This window comes from Poeciliopsis prolifica, unplaced genomic scaffold (genome assembly GCF_027474105.1).
Source record: "Poeciliopsis prolifica strain line A6 unplaced genomic scaffold, Auburn_PproV2 SCAFFOLD005, whole genome shotgun sequence".
Taxonomy (NCBI): domain Eukaryota; kingdom Metazoa; phylum Chordata; class Actinopteri; order Cyprinodontiformes; family Poeciliidae; genus Poeciliopsis; species Poeciliopsis prolifica.
Genome location: NW_026562380.1, coordinates 7,139,680 through 7,160,825, shown reverse-complemented (window position 1 = coordinate 7,160,825; position 21,146 = coordinate 7,139,680). Strand labels below are relative to the sequence as shown.

Here is a 21,146-nt window from a genome sequence, read left to right as displayed (position 1 = left end):
CTATGCCTGCTGAGAGGGAAGAGGGAGATTTAGTTGGATACAGGTTTCCGACACAAGCCTCCCCTTTGTTGCTTTATATACTTGTGATGGTGAAGCCAAAAGGAAGAGGAAGTGGAGCAGAGTGAGTTAAACAAAACTGTTGAGTTTTTGTGAGCTTAGAATTTACATTCAGGGATGCTCAAGGTCCCTTTCTTACTGAGACAACTGCTTAGGTTTCAGATTTTATGCAGATTTATTTGATTGTTATTTGAGTTTTAGTTAAATCCTCCTACAGACTTGGAAAGGAACCATCTATTTATTCAGTTAGTATCTGCAACTTGATCATTAGATGGCTCTAAGTTCAACACAAATGACCTTTACCTGTTAAGAAGAAAAAAAAAATCAAGTTGATCTCATTCTGAAAAGTTCATTTGCTAAAGACAATGATCATCACAAAAAGACCATGATCTCATAAACAATCATGCTAAAAAAAAAATCAGATGCCATTTCATATTTGTCATAGGTTGTCTATGGTCAAGCAGGGGATCAATCACAAGTTGATGAGCCTTTCAAACCCAAAATTTTATTTTTGCTCTTTGTTGACAAAAGATTTTGTGAAGAAAGCGAGTGAGAAAAAAGAGAGAGAGACAGAGAGAAAGAGGTGCCTCTATATATATATCTTTTAACTAAGAATAAAAATATAGTAACCCTATTTTTTTTTTCAATTTTAATGGCAACATTGTTATTAGACAGGTAGCAAAATTATATATGCTTTAAGAAAGTCTCATTTTCTTAGTGATTGAGAGTGTAAAGTGAAACTGTTTCAACCAAAAGGCTGTTTTTACCTAAAATGATGATTGGGTTTTTTAAAAAGGGCGACTATGAATTAGTAATTATAGTACCTTATTTTGAGTATACAGAAATTTGATCAAATTAGGTTTGCAGCAAGATGGAGAAACTCTCTCACATGACAAATACTAATTATCATTTCAACTTGAAATCCTCAGTAGAGATAAATTCTGTTTTTAAAGAAATTATTCACTTTATACTGGTAATCATATAAGCAGACTGTATATGTAAAAATGTCTCACTTAGATCAGTGTTGTAGTTTGTTGCTACTTTATATTTTATTTTCTTTAAGAATAAAGACCAAATGCAGGCAATAAAATGATACACAGTGGCTTCTGCAACCAGTGACAACCCAAAAAAGAGAAGGCTACTTGCAGTTGCAGCCTGAAGGGCTTATTTTTCTGACTGACTTCAAAAAACAAGATGATCAAAAACAAAGACACTGTGGGAATCTTGATTTCCACAGAGCATTCACCAGGTCCATACCAAGACTGGTCAGCACAAATCTGAGCACAGTACCACTGTCCAATTGAACTAGGTAATTATCTGCTCTATAGAGAACTGTGAAAGGCATGTGAAAACAGTGAAGAAAATCCCAGCTGAGACTAATTGTATGTCCTAAAGGGAGATTGGTTTTACAATTTACTTGGCTACTTAGTGTTTTATTCATCAACAGTTCCACATTCAGTTGTATGGTTGCATAATTTGTCAAACAGGACTCTTTTAGCTCAACAGAAACTGGATAGATTGGAGCTGGCTGTCACTTTCATTCTCAGTCTCAGATCCAATAGCAGAAGGTTTTTTGGGGGTTGGGGGATCCTGCATGCATCTTTCTGCAGCAGAAACCTTTACACATTATGTGGCTCTAACATCAGTAACATTAGCTTTGGGGAATATTCACATTCCAGTTATAAAGATAATGCTATGAAAAATGGACACTATTAAATAGTCAATGATTTCTGATCTAAAAAAAAAAAGACAATGCAAAATGCCATGGGGATCAAGACATTTATTAATGTGCACTGAGGGAGATCTATGTATATAAATAGACAGCAAATAAGTGGTTGATAAGCCTATAAGATGCACCAATACATCATGAAGAGGCTCAGGTGTTCAGGTGAAGTGACAGCAGTCTGAGTATTTTGAGTGATTGAATGTCAGAGCTTTAAAATGATAAAGTTTTGCCATTAAAGCCTCTCAATCACAACTATATCACAAATACAAAGAACATGAATACATATGATAAACACAGATATGACTAGTAAATAATGTCTCACAAAGACATTTCCATTTATTTTGGAAAGTCTATTTAAGAAAAATCAAAGTCACAGATCTGTAAAGATTTTGAACTCTTTCCCCATTCTAATTGAAAATTACAACAACAAAAAAAAACCTTAAAAAATACTCTACGAGATCTCAACTCACCGTGTAAGTGATCACTGCCAACATACCAATCAAGGTCAAAGAGCTGATTGAGAAGGATAGAGCAGGAAGACCATCTGTAAGAGAAAAGGAAACCTTTGTAGATTCTCGCTAAGCATTGAGGGAGAAATCTCAAAACATCTCAAATCAAAAGGCAACTTTTTGTTATACATTTTTGTTGTATTTTGAAAATGATTTTCTTTGCCAGAGTGAATGTTAATCAACAGCCAGTTGCATTTTTAAATAGAAAACAAAGATGTTTTACTGTCTCTGACTAATATGCTTACCTTTTTAAACTTTCAAAAATTCTAGTATTGAAACCACATATTATGTTTCAGTATAATAATGCTTTTAATTGAACTCTTGGCCACCATTGAAACCACTATGTCTGCAAAATTGAGACATTTTATCTTATTTATTTACAGTGAATCATGATGGTGGCACCACTATGCTGTGGTAATGTTTTTCAACAGAATGGACTGGAAAGCTGATTAGATCAAGGGGAAGAAGGATGGTAATAAATACAAATACTTGGTTGAAAGAAGTTTTTGAGCAAAACTTGTTTCAACCAACTTGTTGAGCAGGACTAGAATAATTCTATATAAATGTAGTTCACTTAAGCTTTGCTATAGCTATTGAAAATGTTATTTTATTATAAAGATCATTAGCATTATAAATTAAATAGCTGCATAAGTATCTTTCATAAGCTAGTTTGATCACTAAAAAGATTAAGAAACATAAATATTACAAAGGCTTTAGTAAGCAAAGCTAATTTATGAAAGCTTAGATCATACTTTCTGCACAAACTGCTTTTTTGTTGTTGAACTGATCCACACATGATATAAAAGCTCTCCTTTTAATATTTCACCCAGGGTGAAATTTGGAGTGCAACCACATAGTGCGGTACAAGATCTCACAGTATTGCTCACCAAAGTCTCAGGAATTGCTAGATTTCTATGGCTAGCAGCAGTCATCTTCTGGTGAAGAGACACTATATGCACCAGACAAGAAGGTGATAGTTTCAGGCTTTCTGTATCTGAGTTTGAGAGTCACATTGTGAAATAATAAAAGAAGTTATTCTTGTGTTACTATTTTGATTGACAGAGTAAACTAATAAGAAGTTTTAGCTAAACTGAACCAAAAACCTGTTACAAAACCATTAATAAAGCACCCACTGCTTTTACATATTTTCTCTGGCAGTAATTTGTCTTCCCAGTAGGAAAAAAAAAAAAATCGGGGACAGACATGATGCAAATGATTTGGAAAACCTTGACTTGCCTTTAGCTCCGAAAAATACAGGTGCTAGATAGTGCTGAGTTGTGCTGCTTTCTCTATCATTTTAAAGAGTTTCTCACATTTGCATTTATGTCATAAATACCCATAAAGCAGCCCACCACATTCCCTCCGTAAACCAAAACCTAGACAGTTCTACACTGATCTGAGAATCTTTAAAACACAGTATGTGATTCAAAAACCTTTACTCTATTTGTAAAAGCACAACACATGACATGAGGGCCACCATGGAATTAGACAAACCACAGGGAAAATAACTAGACTAGCTAAATCACACCATGTAGTGTGATTCACCTCATGGTGTAGTCTGCTTGTATTGTTACAGCCTCACTCATCAATGAGCAACGTTACTTCTTTTGGAAACAGAATCTTGGAGCGCCTGTCAGGCAGATGAAAGGTGGTCTGCCAGTTGAGATTGTTCAGGCAGGACATGTCACAGCCAGGTATGGCAGCTGTAATGCTCTGGACTACAAAGCCTTTACAAAAGGTGATTAGATTGGCACAACGCATTACCAGGACTGAACTGCCAGCTTTCCAGCAACTTCACAGACTGGACTGTAGAAGAAAGGCAGACAAGATCATCTCTGACCTCTGCCATCCCAGCTACACGCTGTTCATGCTTCTCCAGTCAGGCAGTCGGTGCAGAAGCATACAGACATGCACCAGCAAATTTAAGAATACTTTCTATCCACAAGCCATGAGGATATTAAGCTGCCTGAAAAACTACACATCTGAGTTTTTCCACAGCCACTTAATGTATTCTGGCTTAATGTATTCAGAGTAACAAAGTACTAAGACTTTGAAGTATACCGTTTCCCACAATATTATTTATAATGTCTTATTTAATAGTTTTGTTTATTTTAATTGACTATTACTTTTTCTTACAAACTTAACTTTACTGTGCAATAAAAATTCAAGAATTTCATTACAGTAATGACGTTGCAATGTTGCAAATGAGAATTAGTTTGAATTCAAAGGCATACATCAGAAGTAATCTGAAGTTAATTGAAACAGAATCTTGTATCAGTATCCTGGATAAAATTTGGGATATTTTAATTATATTAAAATTGTATTGTTTTATCTCCAGAATCCCTCTTTCAAGATGTTAAGTTTACAACCAGGACTTTTGAATTGCTGCAGTACACCATTGCAAATAACTTAGGTCAGAAATATGAAATGAAAGCCCTAAAAACTACCATGGGATTTGAGGTAAACATTCTTATAACTTATATATTCCGTCCTTTTAGACAAGGACAGATGATATTGGTAATCACATTCCCCTTAGATTTAATGCTTTACACAATAGGTGTTCAAACAGCTTGGTTTTTCAGCTTATGTAGGTTGAGTTAATGTGTGTAACCCACGAGAGAGAAAGAGGACCACCTATCAGGAAAGCACAACAGTAGGTGTCAGGCCAGCTGCCAGAGATAAAGTTAGAAGACAGGGATTGATGAGGAGAGTGATTGCCTCACTCCCCTGTCAAGATCCCACCTGTCATAGCATTCTAAGGAAAAAGCCACACATTTGTCCTTTTATAAATATCCCTCATCCACTCAACAGCAACTTCATAAAGCCCAGACCACCTGTCACCATGGTCATAGGTGGGTCTCTCCTTGTCTGTCTCCTTGACAGCAGCATTTCAATTTCAAAATTAAGTCAATATTCAGGGCATGTATAATGTGTGCTGTTTACATCATTAATCACATTCTTCTGGAGACAGTTCGTATGTATCAGTACAAGAGCAAAAAAGTGTGATTTAATATATATGTTGTCCTCATTCTATGCAATAAAAAACCTTTGAAGTCTGACAGCCAGGCTGAACATTAACATTTGAATACCTGTTTCTGATTCCCAAGTGTTTCATTGCAATCTTACTTCTTTTGTTTGGTGGTGTGCTTAGTGCAAAAGACAATAGCCTCGTGTTCTGTAGAGAGAATATTCTGCTCATAGGCTCGACACAAAGCGAAGGATGAATGTTTCCTGCCAGTCTTCTTCGTTTCTCAAGGAGATTTTCCAGGGATTATACATAGGAAATATTGTCCATTACTGGTTATGCTTCCACATCTGTATAGCTCTTATCTCTCTCCGCATATAGCCCTTCAGGCTTGCGTTCATGTATGAGCCTCATGCACGAAGGTGTTCTTTCAGGAGCTTCTTTAGCTCTGGTGCCCTACATCAGTAGTATTTCGGTGAAGCAGCTACAAAGCCAGCCATATGTTGGAACACAAACGATGATAAACCACAGCACATGTAAAGTCGCAAAAAGCTGGAAAAGGGAAACTTTTGCAGTTCTCAGCTACACAGCAATGTGGATGTGGACTACTTCTTAAAATATAATGAATGAGTTTGGATACTTTATAACATATGAAAGAACTATTCTTAACTGGAAGTTAGTGATAAAGATCCGTAACACCAATACGTTATTCATTTAAAGATAATAAATAAAACAAAAAGAACCATTTTCCCACCTTTTTGCACTGAATTATCTAAACAATGTTATGTCATATTGGTAACTGCTTTGACACAGTGAAAACCAATAATCTGCAATTAAACAACTGTGTAGACGTCAATGGTGATGATTAGTCCATCCGTCCGTCCATTGATCCTCTCTGAATAGGCCACAAAATTCTGCCTATAGAGCTTTGTAGCAGAGCACGTCTCGCACTGGTACTTTAATGATATGTTTCATGGTCTCTGAAGATTCTGGGGCAGGGTCTCGAAAAGATTTCTGATTATTATCTGATCAAGTTAGGTTCTCCCAGTAGAATACAGAAAAGTGCTATTAAATGGACAATAATGTTTAAAATGCAACAGTTGATCATAGTGCTGAAAATGTGTCAGTTAGTCAAATAAATTGCAAAAATTTGTTAAATTAGTTTCATAGATAGATTGTCCCATAGAAATGTGGCAACATAATTTTGTGTGTCTGTATGTGCAGTCAAGTGAAGCGGTTCTTCTCTATGCTAATTAAAAACAAGTTAAATGTTACAAGCCAGCCTCAGGTACTTACCCAAGGCAAAGGCAAAAATGAGAAAACTGTAATGTCCTGGTCCTGAATAAGAAATCAAGAGCTACAGTACTGATTTGTAAAACAGTCAAGGAACACTGGTTTAACAAGTGTAATGTTATAACTATTAAAAGATGTAGCAGCTTTAATGACCTGTTGTTCCAGAAAAGTAAGGAGAGATGTGTGTCCAAAGTGTTTTTTCTTCACACAATTAACTTCCCATCTGGAAAAAAAAAATAATAATCTGGGAATTAGAAAAAAGGATGACGCTCAAATTTCCTCTGCAGCCCAACAATTTCCCCCGTTGCACCAATGGAGGAAGGTTGGGGACATCGCTTAGGAGATCCCAATTAAGCACAGAGGCAGATGGTTCAACTTTCTCTTTGGTCCCCATATGGCAACATGCCACACAACTGTTGGTAATTCATAATAGCTAAAGTTTCAGCATTAGAACAGAAACAATAAAAGGCCTTTTTCTAATGAAAAAGTGAAAATGTGTGTATTAGTGTGATGGGGAAAACCTATTTCCTAAAGATTTCATGATGCAATTTATGCTGGAAAATTTTAAAAAGCAAACTAGGGAAAATGCATATGGATTTTATGTATATGCATTTGTTCCAGAATCTGTTGTATTGCATATGACAATGCATACAATACTTAATTGAGTATTTATTAATTTACTGTGCCTTTTAAATAATTGTTTTTATTTAATTAATTCCAGAAGAAAATTAGAGCATATTGTTGTCACAATGTTTATAAAGTTGTTGATTGGTGAATTAAACGTTCACATTGACCAGAGGTCAAAAACCTCAAATCTACAGATGGTTGTTTCCGCTCTGATTTGTGAACACAAGAGAGGAGTTATTTCATTTAAAACATGACTTTTAGCCAAAAGAAAACAAGTTTGACAGTAAACAATGATATTGGACAAACATCAAAACTCAAGATTTTTCTCTTATAGGTAATTGTGATTAAATCTACCCAAAAAAGCATTAATTGTGGGAAACTCCTGCTATAATATATTTATGCGGATTTAATAAAGGGTAATTCCAGCTCTTAACAGGTGCAAATAAAAAGAAAATAAATTACTTAAATGTGGTAAGATCACAATTAAGTAGTTATGACTGAACAAGAAACATTCTGTAGTAATCAATAAAGAACTTAATGATTAATTAATGTTTTTTTAGTCTTATGTAAAATGCACTGCGAAATCATGATGAAATGAAATCCATTTTTTGTTACTCATAGACAGTGCAAACAGCCACTCTCTTTGATGTGGAAGTAGCTACTGAAGAAAGAAGATCATCATTTTAAATATCGCTGAGTTGTTTTAAAATGATTTCCGAGAATCTACAAAAGGTTGGGAAAGCTCATTAAAAGGAAACTGCATTTTCTACTGGGTCACATTTTCTCTCTTTACACTGTTACATCTAAACAGGCCACAATAGTAAAGCAAATCCAACGTGCTTTACATTGGATCTGTAAGGCATTGAAGCAAACTTGCTCTGTTTGTTCGATTACAACTCTCAACCTCAATCTATCAAGGATAGAAGGCTTAACAAAGCTCTCACAAGAAGTAAACTAAAACTAAATTAATTACAGTTCATACAGAAAAGCTGGGAAAAGTCACAAATGTCTCCCTCTCTCTTTTTATTTTTTTTAAACTAGAGTTAAACAATTTCTATAAATCCAAAAAAATACATTAACCAATAAAGCTATGTAACAGTTGAGGAAAAATATGAGATAGTAAATGATGAATGCATAAAGAAATAAAAGGTGTCAAGTTGAAAAATTAATCTGAACTATAAATGGGCTTCAAGGGTAATTATAACTAGAAGATATTTAAAATTCAGGTTTTCCTGAAAATTACAGGAAGCATGTTTCATACTTACGGCTACTGCCAAGCTCATCAAAAAGGTACTGCACTTTCTCCCACTGAGTGGAATTTTGTCCAGGTGGGGCCTCAAGTGGAACAAATGCTCTGAAAGAAAAAAAAAATAAATAAAAAGACAGCTCTTCTTTGAATATTATTACGTTTTCATAATATGAAAATTCAAAGCAATCCTATCCACTGACAGCTGAAACCCATTAAGGGAGCCACAAGAAAACAAGGCTTTCACCCAGAAAATATGCTGGGAGTTTTGGAGCGTGTAGATAATTGATAAGTAATTTCAATCTGTTTTTCAGGGTCTTTTTGTGCCCATTTTACTACTTGCATACAGAATTCCAAAATAGGGGATAGATGTGCAAATTAGGTCTATTAGACAGGACAATGGTGTATTTTATTTCTGTGTTTAATCATTATTACCTACGACATTTCAATTTCTTACAAATAATTTATGGACTTTTGTGTTGGGATTTTTTATTTTTTTTTGCAAACTTGTATAACGCAGATTTACATTTTTAAAACACCAACATCTCTAGACTCGTATAAAAAAAAAACTTGTGTACAGCTGTCCAACCCTGTTCAACTAAATACAGACTGAGTGGACACTGACCTCTTGGAATTTCAGCATCGCAATCAGAATTCAGAGCAATAAACCAACCACCGTCAGGATAAAGCGGCAACAGTTACAGTTTATTTAGTAAAAGAGCATTTATTATCCTGTGGTCTACATTGTATTTTCTAAACTTCTATGTGTGAGACAGAATAGCCATGTGCTCTTTTTTTTTTTCCTCAAAGCAAATAAGCTTTTCTTCAAAGTCCCATTTTATGGTTCAGAGAGCACATTCAATCGCACAGGTTGGACTCTAGCTATGTTGCTGTCACAGCTCCCAAAGAAATCCATTAAGTTTCCCTGTGTAAAATCTGAAGATAAATAGAACATGACTGAATATGTGCGCCAGTACATACTGCATTTCTTAATTCAATATAGATCAACACAGGGGAAGATCTGATACTCCCTCTGAAGGTGATTTGGGTATGAGGATTCACATAACTGAGTTTAGACTCCTATCTACAAAATGTGCCTTTTTGTAAACAGAGGTGTTTTTTTCCCCTCTTGATGTTTTATTGTGGGTAGACAAATATTGCTTTAGTTGTTTGAAAGGGTTTTCTTCTCATTATCAACACAATAATGTATTTACACCCCTTTTACCTGTTGTGTAGTGAAGCAGAAGAAGCAATTCATGTCTAAAACTCACCCAATTAAAAGGAGCGCCACACAGACGAGGACAAATCCAACCGTGTACTTCAGAGCATTTTTCACTTGCTGTAATGTAAGAAATAATTAAATTGGTCAATCATGGTCATAAAGTGAAATATTATTATTCACTGTGAATATGATAAGAAGCTCAGACAGCATTTAGATAAGGACTATAGCAAATGCGCGCAAGACAGGGCGTAGATCCAGTGTGACTGCAGAGATAGCATTTCACATCCCGCGCCATTCAAGGTGCTTTTAAAGTTCCCACACAAAAGACCGTCTTATCTTTGTGAGAAAGTGCCTAGCTCAGCTCAAAACTGACACATGGCAAGGAGACCAGTACATTGCTGTGGCTGATTGATCATACTAACTAATTACTGATTTGTACCATCACTCACTCGAAAAACTTCCAAAGAGAGCAGTTTAAAACAAATGTCATCTGCAAAATTAAATAAAAAACCTAAAATTAAATGAAAAACCTAATTGAAAAGCTGAACATGTTTTCATCACAATAAATTTTAGTCAAACTATCACCTGGTTTTGATCCATCTCCCTTAAATTTTGCTTCACATGATGGGCAAATAGTTTTCAACTGAGGTATCGAAAACAATGTAGATTGCTGTCATGAAACATTTACTCAATGTCTCAAAGTTCTTGCGTCTTATTCACAGTTCAGTCTTCGGTTTTTAGACAGCACAGTGTTGTTTCTTCATGTAATCATGTTGCAAATTCTTATTTTCTTTTAGCACTCAAGTGCTTTAAAAAAATGCATGACATATTCCATTTCCTGGAATTTATTTACAAGGAGATACTCGAACATTGAGCAAAAAATAAATAAAAAATCTCAAACTTAAACTGTATTTAGTGAAGTGAACAAAGTCAGTACAGGTAATCCTGATGACTGTAAATCAGAATTATCTGTGGCTCTTAATGTACTATAATAAACTTTAAACAAAAAGCTATACAAGTAAGCAGTCATCTAGTTTCATACTGTGAAAAACCTAATAATGTCACATAAAATACCAAAAGCAATTCTTCTCAAGCTTAGAATATTTATTTGCATCTATGCATTAGGGATGTGCATTGATTTTTGAGTTACCAAAACAAGCAGAAATCCCAGTAATGTTTATAATAATTTTAGTAAGGAGGCTTAAAAAAACTACTCAACATATTTAGTTTTATCTAAATGGGATTAAAAACTAGAAATCATTATCAAAGGTGTGTTACTACTATTCACAGAAAAGAAACTTATTCTTTCATCCAGTGTGTGAAAGATTTGGTGAAGCACCTATCTACTGTAACTCCATCCTCTTCTCTGTAAGAGAGGGGTTTATAGGCAAATTATGAAGTAAATGAGCTATATAGATGCTCTCATTCAAAATAAAATAAACAAAATAAGTAATCATCCTAAATCATAAAGCAGTGGATATCATTACCTCTTGTTGAGATAAGTGTGATAAATTACTGCTCCCACCAGTCACGGTTTTGATGCATTCTATTTACTTTGGATGTCGAAACTCAGAGATGGGTTAACATCTCACTTTAAAAAATGCATGATGTATCAAACTAATTATTAACAAAAACTCTATTTTCTGTGACTTGATTCGACATATCTTTGGTTTATTCAGGCTGACAGAGAGCCTGTTTAAAATAGATAACAGGAAGGTTGAAATTAGTATGGCAAAGTTGATGTTTTTCATCCTGTTGAGTTCTCGCATTTTGTCTGTTTTAAACATGCTGAATTTGGAAATCCTGACCTTTGAAAATATTTTAGCTATGCAAGTTATGTTAATGATGAATAAAAGAGAGTTTAAGCTCAAATATGGAGTCTACTCTCTGAAATATTTGGTGTGGAATTGACTTGGCATATGTAGTAGACGATTAATTAGAACCCAGAGCAAAAAAGAAGAACACTTTTAAATGCTGTCATGTGGTTCTTAAAGTTGGATTCAGTATTGGTAGGCATGAACAGTTGTCAGTCGGCCTTTTTCTTTCCACACAGAAGGGTTGTGTGTAACATTCTATGCAAAATTTGCATAGTATTATTGCAAGAATGCCTGTCACTTCATTCAGCATAGTCTAAGCAACTTTCAGTACTGAAGTAGAAAAAAATTCAAAATTTTTTGCCCTCTAAACTTAGGGTGAACTTTTTAAGAGACAGAGGGGTTAAACATTATCAAATTAAAATTGCAAACCAGCAGACTAAGGATCCAAGATTATGTCTGCATGTTGCCAGAAATTTGGTAATGTTATCAATTAACATACTGATCAGATCTGGTAGAATGACAAAAAAAAAAAAAGGATTCCTGAAAACTGCCTCTAAGTGTGCTGCAGTGCTACATGCAGAGAAATAAAGGTGTGTTCTTACCGAACATTTGTTTACATTGTTGTCATCCTTTTCTTCATAGTAGAAGTAAACAAAGGGGATCCAGAGGAAGACACAGAATAGTATTATGGAGTAGAGAGCTACAGGGATACAAAGAAAGGGCAAAAATTAGTCACAATATATTTTTCTAATAAAATGTACTAAAACTAAATGCCAGTTTCCTTTTCCAATGGTAAATTATGTCATTAAGATAGGCACATACCCATTTAACATACCATCTGTAGTGTTTAGATCTATTGAAAAACATTTGGCAAACTGCAAAGATATCTGACAGTCAAATAACTAACATACTACAACTTAAAACAGGAAGCATTCCCCTTGGAAATAATTTTATAAATTGTGCTGATATTTTTTTTTTGTTTGTTTGTTTTTATTTATTAATTCACTTTATTTTCTGTGTGTTTGGACACACTTTGAAGCTGAATAGAAACTGCACCAAAACCATTTGGTGCACAACCAAATAATTTTATTGATTTTTGTGAGAAATATGTCTAAATATCAAATTCAGGACTAAGACATTCCTAGACTAACGGGTTTCTTCATGTCATACTGATCGCAGAGTCTTATGAATGTCTTGTGCTTAATGCTAGAAAATAAAAGGAGAAAAAAGATATAAAGTTTTATTTGTTATAAACCAATGCTTAACTGCATTTGAACTGGGAATTCTTGTCACAACAAAACTGTAAAAATAGCCTTTAAAGTAGCAAAAATTATTTGATCTGTCACTTCATCACAGTTTCTTTTTCACAAGTTCCCAAAATGTTCCCACACCAAATAAGAAAACTCAGGACTGTAGAGGCTTTCTTTCTTCTTAAATGCAACAGATTAAAGCAGGAAGTATCCCCTTTGTAACTTCAAAATAAAAGTGTGTCAAAAAGACACAACAGGATTTTAAGTTAAAAAAAATCTCTGTCATAATCTGTTTATAGTTACTTTACCTGGAAATGTTACATGCTGCCAAAGTAACATGCTGACAACAACTGAATAGCATGTTGTGGAAGTACCTTCGCTTTGACAGAAGAATTGTGGTGTTTAAATATTGCAAGATCTTCTACCACAAGTTCTTGTCATTCCAAAAGGGTGTTTGCAATGACATTACATAGGTACACTCCTGTCACCTTGGAAAAAAAAATATTAGCTTAACAAAAGGAGACAGATACAGGAAAACTGGAGAAAGTATTAAAAAGAGTAAGAAAAATAAGGCAATTTTAAAAGTACATTTTTAATTTATTTGATGGCCTTGACAAAAACCAAATGCTATGTGTCAAGTGTAGTCTGAAATATGATTGCTTAGGTTGCTGGAAATATTATGTATTAATTAGTAGCTGACTTACCATTACAAACTATTAATCCCAAACACCCTACAAACAAAAGGTTTGTGAGAGAAAACCTCACCCATTTTCTCAAAATAATGAGAAACAAATTGAGAATCATACTGAAATAAATTGCCAGCCTAATACAAATTTCCTTCACAAATTCATAGTATTCTTTTGGTAAGATAAGTATGTCTGCATCTGTTAACAATTTGAAAAAAACAAAACAAAAAAAAACACTGGTTTGGACCAGAAGACTGTCTAGTCCTAAATAGCATGTGGTGAAACACCGAGCCTGCCATTGCAGGAATTAATATGGCTTAATCCTATTTGACAAAGCATCTAGTATCCATCTCCATGTCAAAAATGACCATTACTAGAGCAAAAGAAAAAGTTCCCTGCAGCAGAGGGGAAAAAACTGCTTCCCTCCATTAAAATTGGTGACCTATTATATTAAGTGGATGCAATACACCAAGAGAAAACATTCATAGAAGGATGCCTCTTTAAGATGGGGGTGTTTTTGTCTTGCCTCAAACTGATGTCAAGGAAGACAGTCCAGACAATCCAAAAATAACTCTCTGAAAAGCATGTCGCAAAGACGTAATCAGCCACTTGGAATGGTTTGCTCAACACCCCGAGGTGATAATGTGAATCATTAGCACGAGAAGCAACAAAAACAAATGCAAATGAATGCAAACAGGTTACAGCACCACTTTCTCTTTCCTTCAAACTTAAACAGCTTGAGTAAGGAGAGGTTTCACAGATATTAATATGATCTCAGCTTTACCAATTGGCCACAAATCTCAAATAAGATCAAAACGATTCAAACTGTTAATTTTGTAAGAAATAAACAGTTTCAGTTCTGACTATGAGCCCAATACATGAAAAATAAGAGCAATGAGAAAAAGCCACAAACAAGTAAAATAATTTTTTACAACTGCTTAATGTTTTTGATCAGTAGCATACTTCAACAAAGCAGCAACACTAATGACAAAAAAAGTGTGCTCCAGGCATGCAGAAACACCTCTCTCTCCAAAATGAACCATTTTCAGAAGAGGTTCTCTCTCTGCTGCAGGAAAATGAATGTTGCCGTTATAGAAGGTTTGCCTTTTGCCAGCTGTGATCGTGACAGGGCATTGCTTTCAATATGCACATGCTCATTGCTTCACCAATGTATCCATTAGCACTCATTTTCAGCTAGACAAACTGAGTTGAGGATGATGCCAAGAGCCAATAAATGCAAACCACGCTCAGTATGCAGCTGCTGATGTATGCCTGGAGGTTAAAGTACTAGGTAAAATTAATCATAACACCATGAATATTAACATTCAAAGAGAATAAGTCATATTGAATTATTATGAATCAGTCATTACTCTATATGCAGATCATCTATCAGAAAAAATGCATTATCACTATTAAAAAGTAGCCCATTTATCCCTTTGACAGAATAGGAGTGTTACATAATTGAATGCCCTTAACCTTTTATTTAGGTTCTGTGTTTGTGTGTTATATAGATTGAAATCTACTGAAATAGCAAGCAGATGTTATACACTTCTCTGTTTTTAAATATTCATGAAAGATATACAATAATATTTATTAATTTACATCACTGGTTTTAAAAATATGTGTATTTTTTTTATTACAATCTTGTTCAAAATACAAAATGACACACAAGATGTTTTACATGATAAATTATTAGACCTTTACATTAAATGCTTTTTAATTTCACTCTTGCGATTTCTACCTTCTATCTTTTCTTACCAAGCTGGATGTTTTGCTACTGCTTTGACATGTAAAGAATTTAAAAATTATTTTTTATAACCTCCTCAAAGAGATTTGATATTACTCCACTTAATAATATCTAATGTCAGTTAAGCGCCACTGGAATTTGATCCATAATATGGAGCGTTGAGAAGTCACTGAGCCCAAACAGGTATCAAAACAAAACAAAAAAAAAAATGGAAATAGATTTCAAATAATAATATGTAAAGAGCATGTTTACCACAACATATCTCCATAATTGAAAAAATAATAATTTTCATACAAACCACACAACAGTTTATAAAGCAACAAGCAAATGTTTCTTCTTTGACAGCTGATGATTTGAAGCTGATGATTTGGCTTCCAATAAATAGCATCCAAACAAACCAGAATGTGATGAAAATATATGTTTTTTAATATAATCATCATCATTGGGTGGTTTTATGACTACCAATCTTAATAGCTTATGAAACTATTACCTTTGAAAGAACCAGATCATTATTTTGTTTAAAGGTAGGAAATGGAAGTAAAAACTGCCAAATTCCCAGAAAGTATCTATGAAATGGGAGAATAAATTGTAGTTAAGCAGCACTTTCTTCAATTACTTTGTTCAAGAAAATTTTTTTTTGTGTAAATACAGAAGTTGACGTCACTTTCTGATGAATAGGATCAAGTTGAAAGGAATCTACCTTGAATTTGTTTGTATAACTGGGTTAAACTGACTATTTTGGCAAGAGCCCTAAACATGTTTGTTTAGGGCAATATATATAAACTGAATTGAACTGAATTGAACTGAATTTAATTAACTGAATTGAACTGAATTTAATTATATTATCAAAAAAGCCTTTTGTTTCTTTTGTGTGCTTGACTGTTTTTTTGTTGTTGTTTTTTCACTGAAGGCCTCTGAATCATTCAAAGCTGCTCTTCAAAGTAAAACAAAAAATTCTCAGTAGTTTTAGGAATTCTTTGAAGACACAAAGCTACCAGCTTTCAGTTAAATATGTCCACATATGTTGGCAGGCACATTATTATCGACAAAAGTAAACTTATTGTAGCCTGCATAAGGACTTCCTCCTGTCTCGCTACTTTTCTTAAATGGCTTTGAGACAAGGCAAAGAGAAAGAAAATGATTTATTCAGGAGGCCCAGGGTATTTTGCCCTGTTGCTTAAGGGTCTTATGCACCACTGCTTTGAAGTACGGAAATGTAAAAGTGGACAAACCTCAAGCTTGAAAGCTAACCTTTTATGCTAGATCACAAAAGCATGTTGTATAAAAGGATGTGGGCATCTCTGTAGCAGACATTCATCCCCAATGTCAAGTTAAATTTAGATACCTGTTCCACTGGCATTTGTTTGATATTCAATTTATTTAATAAAAAGTAGATTTATTTTATGGAATCTCTGTTGATCAATGTCTTTGATCAATCACATGCTCATAATTTGACCAGTTATCATGAGATATTCATGTGTATGCACAATCAACAAATTATCAATGACTGGCTAACAACACTTGATAATGTTCTCAATGCACATCATTCGCTTTGAAATCAAATAAATTCTGCTGTCTCGATATGCTTTAACTCCAATCAAATCTTCAGAAAGCAAAATAAATATCTGCTTTCTAACTGAACAGCTATGCATTCACATTTAAGCCCAAAATACCTCAACATCTATGTAGTGTAATACCAAGTATCAACACAAAGGACAGTAGAAAAACTAGCAGGGGACAGACAATTATTGTGATGAAATTATGAGTGCAATCCATAGTTAGTGTGTGTATGGGGGTAACCTCTGCAAGAACATTGAATGACACATTAGCCAAGAAACAAATTCACCCAACCACATTTCGTAGAGGATCTGAATAACACCTTTTGAAAGAGTCATTCGCTACAGCATCATAAGACAGTATCAGAAATCAAGTTGTTGATTTTATTTTTGTTTGCCAGGAGTTTTGAGTTTTGTCAGAAATTGAGCCAATGTTTCTTTTTTTTTTCCCCTTGTTAATAACGTGTAATGAAATATGCCTCAACTGAAAACGTTGAAATTCTTTGTTTTTTTTTCTTAGAAAGCTTAAGTTTGAATAATGTCCCCAGCTGTCACCTCAACTGAGAATAACAACCTGAGATTTCCCTGGTCGAAGGGACTGACATTGAAAATGAAGAATAGAGTGCTGATGGAACTAATTACGCAACAGTAAAGAAGGTTGCTGAACAAATCTATCATTTATATAATTTTGTGGATACACATAAGATTGTTAAATTGCAAGACATAATTGAAAGACCACTGTCTGAAACAATATATAAATTCAAAGAGTAAGAAAATTATGCCAAAAGCTCTTCAAATCATTGAGCATTCACATGCGTATTAACTGTGATCGTCAGTGAATACAAATCATTTGACTCTGGAGAGAAGCATGTTTCACCAGAGGATGTATAAAACTCTATATCAACCCTATAATTACACTGTTTGTGAAATACAAATGGACACCACTGTGTCCTGCCTGGAGGAAAATTTAACCTTAAATGCTTGATTGGAAATAAAGCTGCATAGCTTGACATGGACGTTGGTCTCCACCTACTGGCAAATATCAAAGTGATGCTTCTAAAATAAAGAAAAACAGGGATGTCAAAATTATGTCAGGTTTTGTACAGAATTTAAAAAGTATGGGAAAAAATATACTTACAGGGTCATAATGATATTTATTTTATCTCTTCCATTTAGGCAGGACATAAATTCTAACTTTGACAGATATTTTCCAAAGTAGAATAAAATCAAAATCCGGCTACCGTTAACTTGTAAAAAGATTCAGGGTCTTGATTAGGAGGCAAATTTCTTATGAAATAATAAATTACACAAATAATGATATATGTATAGCTGTCCCTACATGTTACATGTACATTTATGTTCTCTTTTTTTTTGGAAGGGTGGAGAAGCTAATGTTTTTAATTTTAATTTTGTTACCTTTTTTTCCCCCTTTTTCTTTTTTTAGTATGAAAGGTGCTGACTGATTGATTTAAATTTAACATGATTTTCTCTGCATGAAGAGTTTGGTCCTGCTAGGCTATTGTCTTTTAACCATGCAATTTCTCCTGCAGGGATAAACGAATGAGCCTGTTTGGGGGGAAGCAAACTTTGGAGTGGGGTCTTGCAGTGCTATGTTACTAATCGGTGTGGCAGTTTTAGTGCATTTATGACTTTCTGTTCAAATCATCTCACGTTCAATATTTGGCCATATCTTTTAAAATCTGTTCATCTTTAGCTGTATCCTGAGTTTAACCAAAAAAGTCAGTTAAAGTATTTCACTTTCAGCCTTTCCATGTTCACTTTAATCAGATGGGGAAAAGACAGCTGGCACCTCAAAGATGTGTGGATTTAGCAAACTCACAAATTAATGAGGAAAAAAAAAAAAATTAAATCATATCAGGACTGAATCTGACAAATTATTTCCCAAGGGCTTTATTTTAAGCCCAAATAAAAAGCCAAGGAAAAAACACATAATAACAAATAATGCTGAAGTGTACATCACTTGAAAAGTGTGCCAAGGCATAACAGATTAACTAATTTCTGAAAAACATCATCCTTATCATAGTAGCTGAAGACTCAATAAATGTGTCAAAAATTCTCTACACTCAATATTACTTGATGGATAGATGATTAACATGGATTACGGTAAAACTTACATCAGATCAAGAGAACTTTACAGACTGTATATAAAGCAATCAGAGGATGTATATAGAATAATCAAGTTAACTCACATTTATTTATACCAGCACATTTTAAAATGGAATGTTTACTGAAACTCTGTGTACAACATTAAGAAGCAACAATGGCAAATCAAAGCACATGTGGAAAACAATAACATCTGCAATTAAAGGGACAAAAGGCAATGATAGAAACTTAAATCCAAGAAAGAGCCATAATAAAAGAAAGCTAGTTTAGTTTTGTAACCTATTAGGAGACCTGTAGCTATTTATCTACAGGAAAACATGCAAAACGCAGTAAAAAAGCCATGGAGAAAAGCTAGATCTAAACACTGGAACAATATGCAAATGCTTCAGAGAACTAAGCTGCATCAAAGAAAAATCTCCTGTTAGTTTCAACATAAAAGACTAGTGTACCTTGGGAGTAAGCCTGTAAAAACCACGTAAAAAAAATTACATCCTGCATGGTATAAATTTAAAAGGCAATCATGTGAGCTTTATGTGAGCTGAAAAGTAGCATTCATCTTTAGATCACTGCTAATTGTAATTTCATTATTAAATAGCAAAAATTTCAATAATGATATTTCACCTATTGCAAAAACTGTGGTTGTGACTCTGTCAAAACTACACAATCACAATCAACAAATCTTGATTACCAGTTTGTGATTTCAGGATTTCTTTTGTTGTTCTGACTTTCTGCACAAGATTAAGTTTCTAACCAGTCACAATCAACATCAGAAAAGCCTAAGTATATACTTGATAAAACTGTCAGCCCACATGTTGAAGTTATGGCAATGTGAATATTTTGGTGTCCCCAAAAAAGCATAGTAAAGCAGAAATACAAAAGGCTGTAAATACATAGATTACAATAATTGGTTATCTATAGGAGACAACAACAAATACACTGGAATGTTTCAAGGTGAATGTAAAAAAACTGATTATATTTTATTGAAAAAGCCAGCTTATGAACATTCTACAGAAAACCTTACAAAACAGTGTTGATCAGTCATCCAGTCCTCCCCTAGCCCAGTCTCTCCTACTGTTATCCTCTCATCTCTGATGACTGCCTGATTTTCTTCTCAAGACTTCACACCGCTTAGCTCTCAGTCAATATCAACTCCCTTTCACTTCAGAGGACTCCAGCCCATCACCTCCATTCCCTACTTTCATCTTATCTGTTTCTACACTTATGGTGAGGAAGGAGCTTTGAAAGATCAAGTTGCAAAGGGCTGCAAAAAAAAACCCGAAAAAAAAAAAGACAAAAATGATGGAAAAATACTATCGGAGTAACTTGGTATTTTTATTTCCGCTGCGCGACCCGAGTGGAGTCTGTATGTGGAGTCATACAGACTCCACATCAGGAGTCTGTATGACTCCTGATGTGGGGCAATGATCATATGTTACCCAGGATACCCGTGTGGCATCCTGGGTAACATATTCAACCTGAGCCTGAAGAAAAAATTAGCATATGTGCAAAGCCTCCTGTGTGGTACTGGTATCAAAAACCAAACATCCATCAGAAGCAACAGCCCTGTCAAACTACATCTGATGAAGACTATTGAGAGGCTGGTCCTCAGTCATTTACACCTCCTGGTGCCTGGTGAAGTTCACCTAATAGCTTGGCATTGGAACTGATTACGTTATCATCTACTTCCTGAACTGAGCTCTAGCCCACCTGGAAAACCCTGAAGAGGATCACGTTCTTTGATTTCTCTAACACTTTCACCATCATCACACCAGGGCTTCTAAGTGACAAGCTTGAGCTGTCAGTGGTGGACCACTCTTTGTCCCATCAGATACTGGACTACCTCACTGGTCAGCCACAGTATGCAAGGATACTGGGCTTTTTTTCTGACAAAATGGTTGTAGGGAAATGTGCTGGCACCATTGCTCTTCACCCACTACACTCCAGACTTTTCTATTAAGTCTCCCTGCTGGCATCTACAAAAGTTTGCGTCCTGCCATAGTTGTCCTCTTCACAGGTGAGTACAGAACTCGTTCTGTACTCAACGCAGCTAAAACCAAGCAGCTGATGGGGGATTTCCGCAGGTGCAGACCCACCACACTGGGACCAGTGAATGGACATTGAGATAGAAGACTTTTATAAGTCCATAGATGTGTTGACCTGAATGATAATCTGGACTGATGTTCTTTCTGATCAGACTCTCTTGGAGTGCAGGAGGTGTTCCTTCACCCAATCTGAGCTGACATCAGCAAAGCTAGTAAGTTGGCATAGCAGCTTATAAAACATTTGAGAGGAAGTGTTTAGATGAGCTCATCAGGAAGGAC

General features: G+C 34.8%; 1 protein-coding gene across 1 annotated transcript in view; it reads right to left on the bottom strand.

Moving 5' to 3' along the window:
- lmbrd1 (LMBR1 domain containing 1) overlaps window positions 1-21,146 on the bottom strand; it is a 50,741-nt gene that overhangs the window by 24,799 nt on the left and 4,796 nt on the right. Inside the window, exons 4-7 of the mRNA XM_055030087.1 lie at window positions 12,065-12,162; window positions 9,695-9,762; window positions 8,443-8,531; window positions 2,254-2,327 (exon numbers count right to left, since the gene is read on the bottom strand). Of these exons, the coding sequence (XP_054886062.1) occupies window positions 2,254-2,327; window positions 8,443-8,531; window positions 9,695-9,762; window positions 12,065-12,162 (329 nt within the window). The remainder of the gene's footprint in view (window positions 1-2,253; window positions 2,328-8,442; window positions 8,532-9,694; window positions 9,763-12,064; window positions 12,163-21,146) is intronic.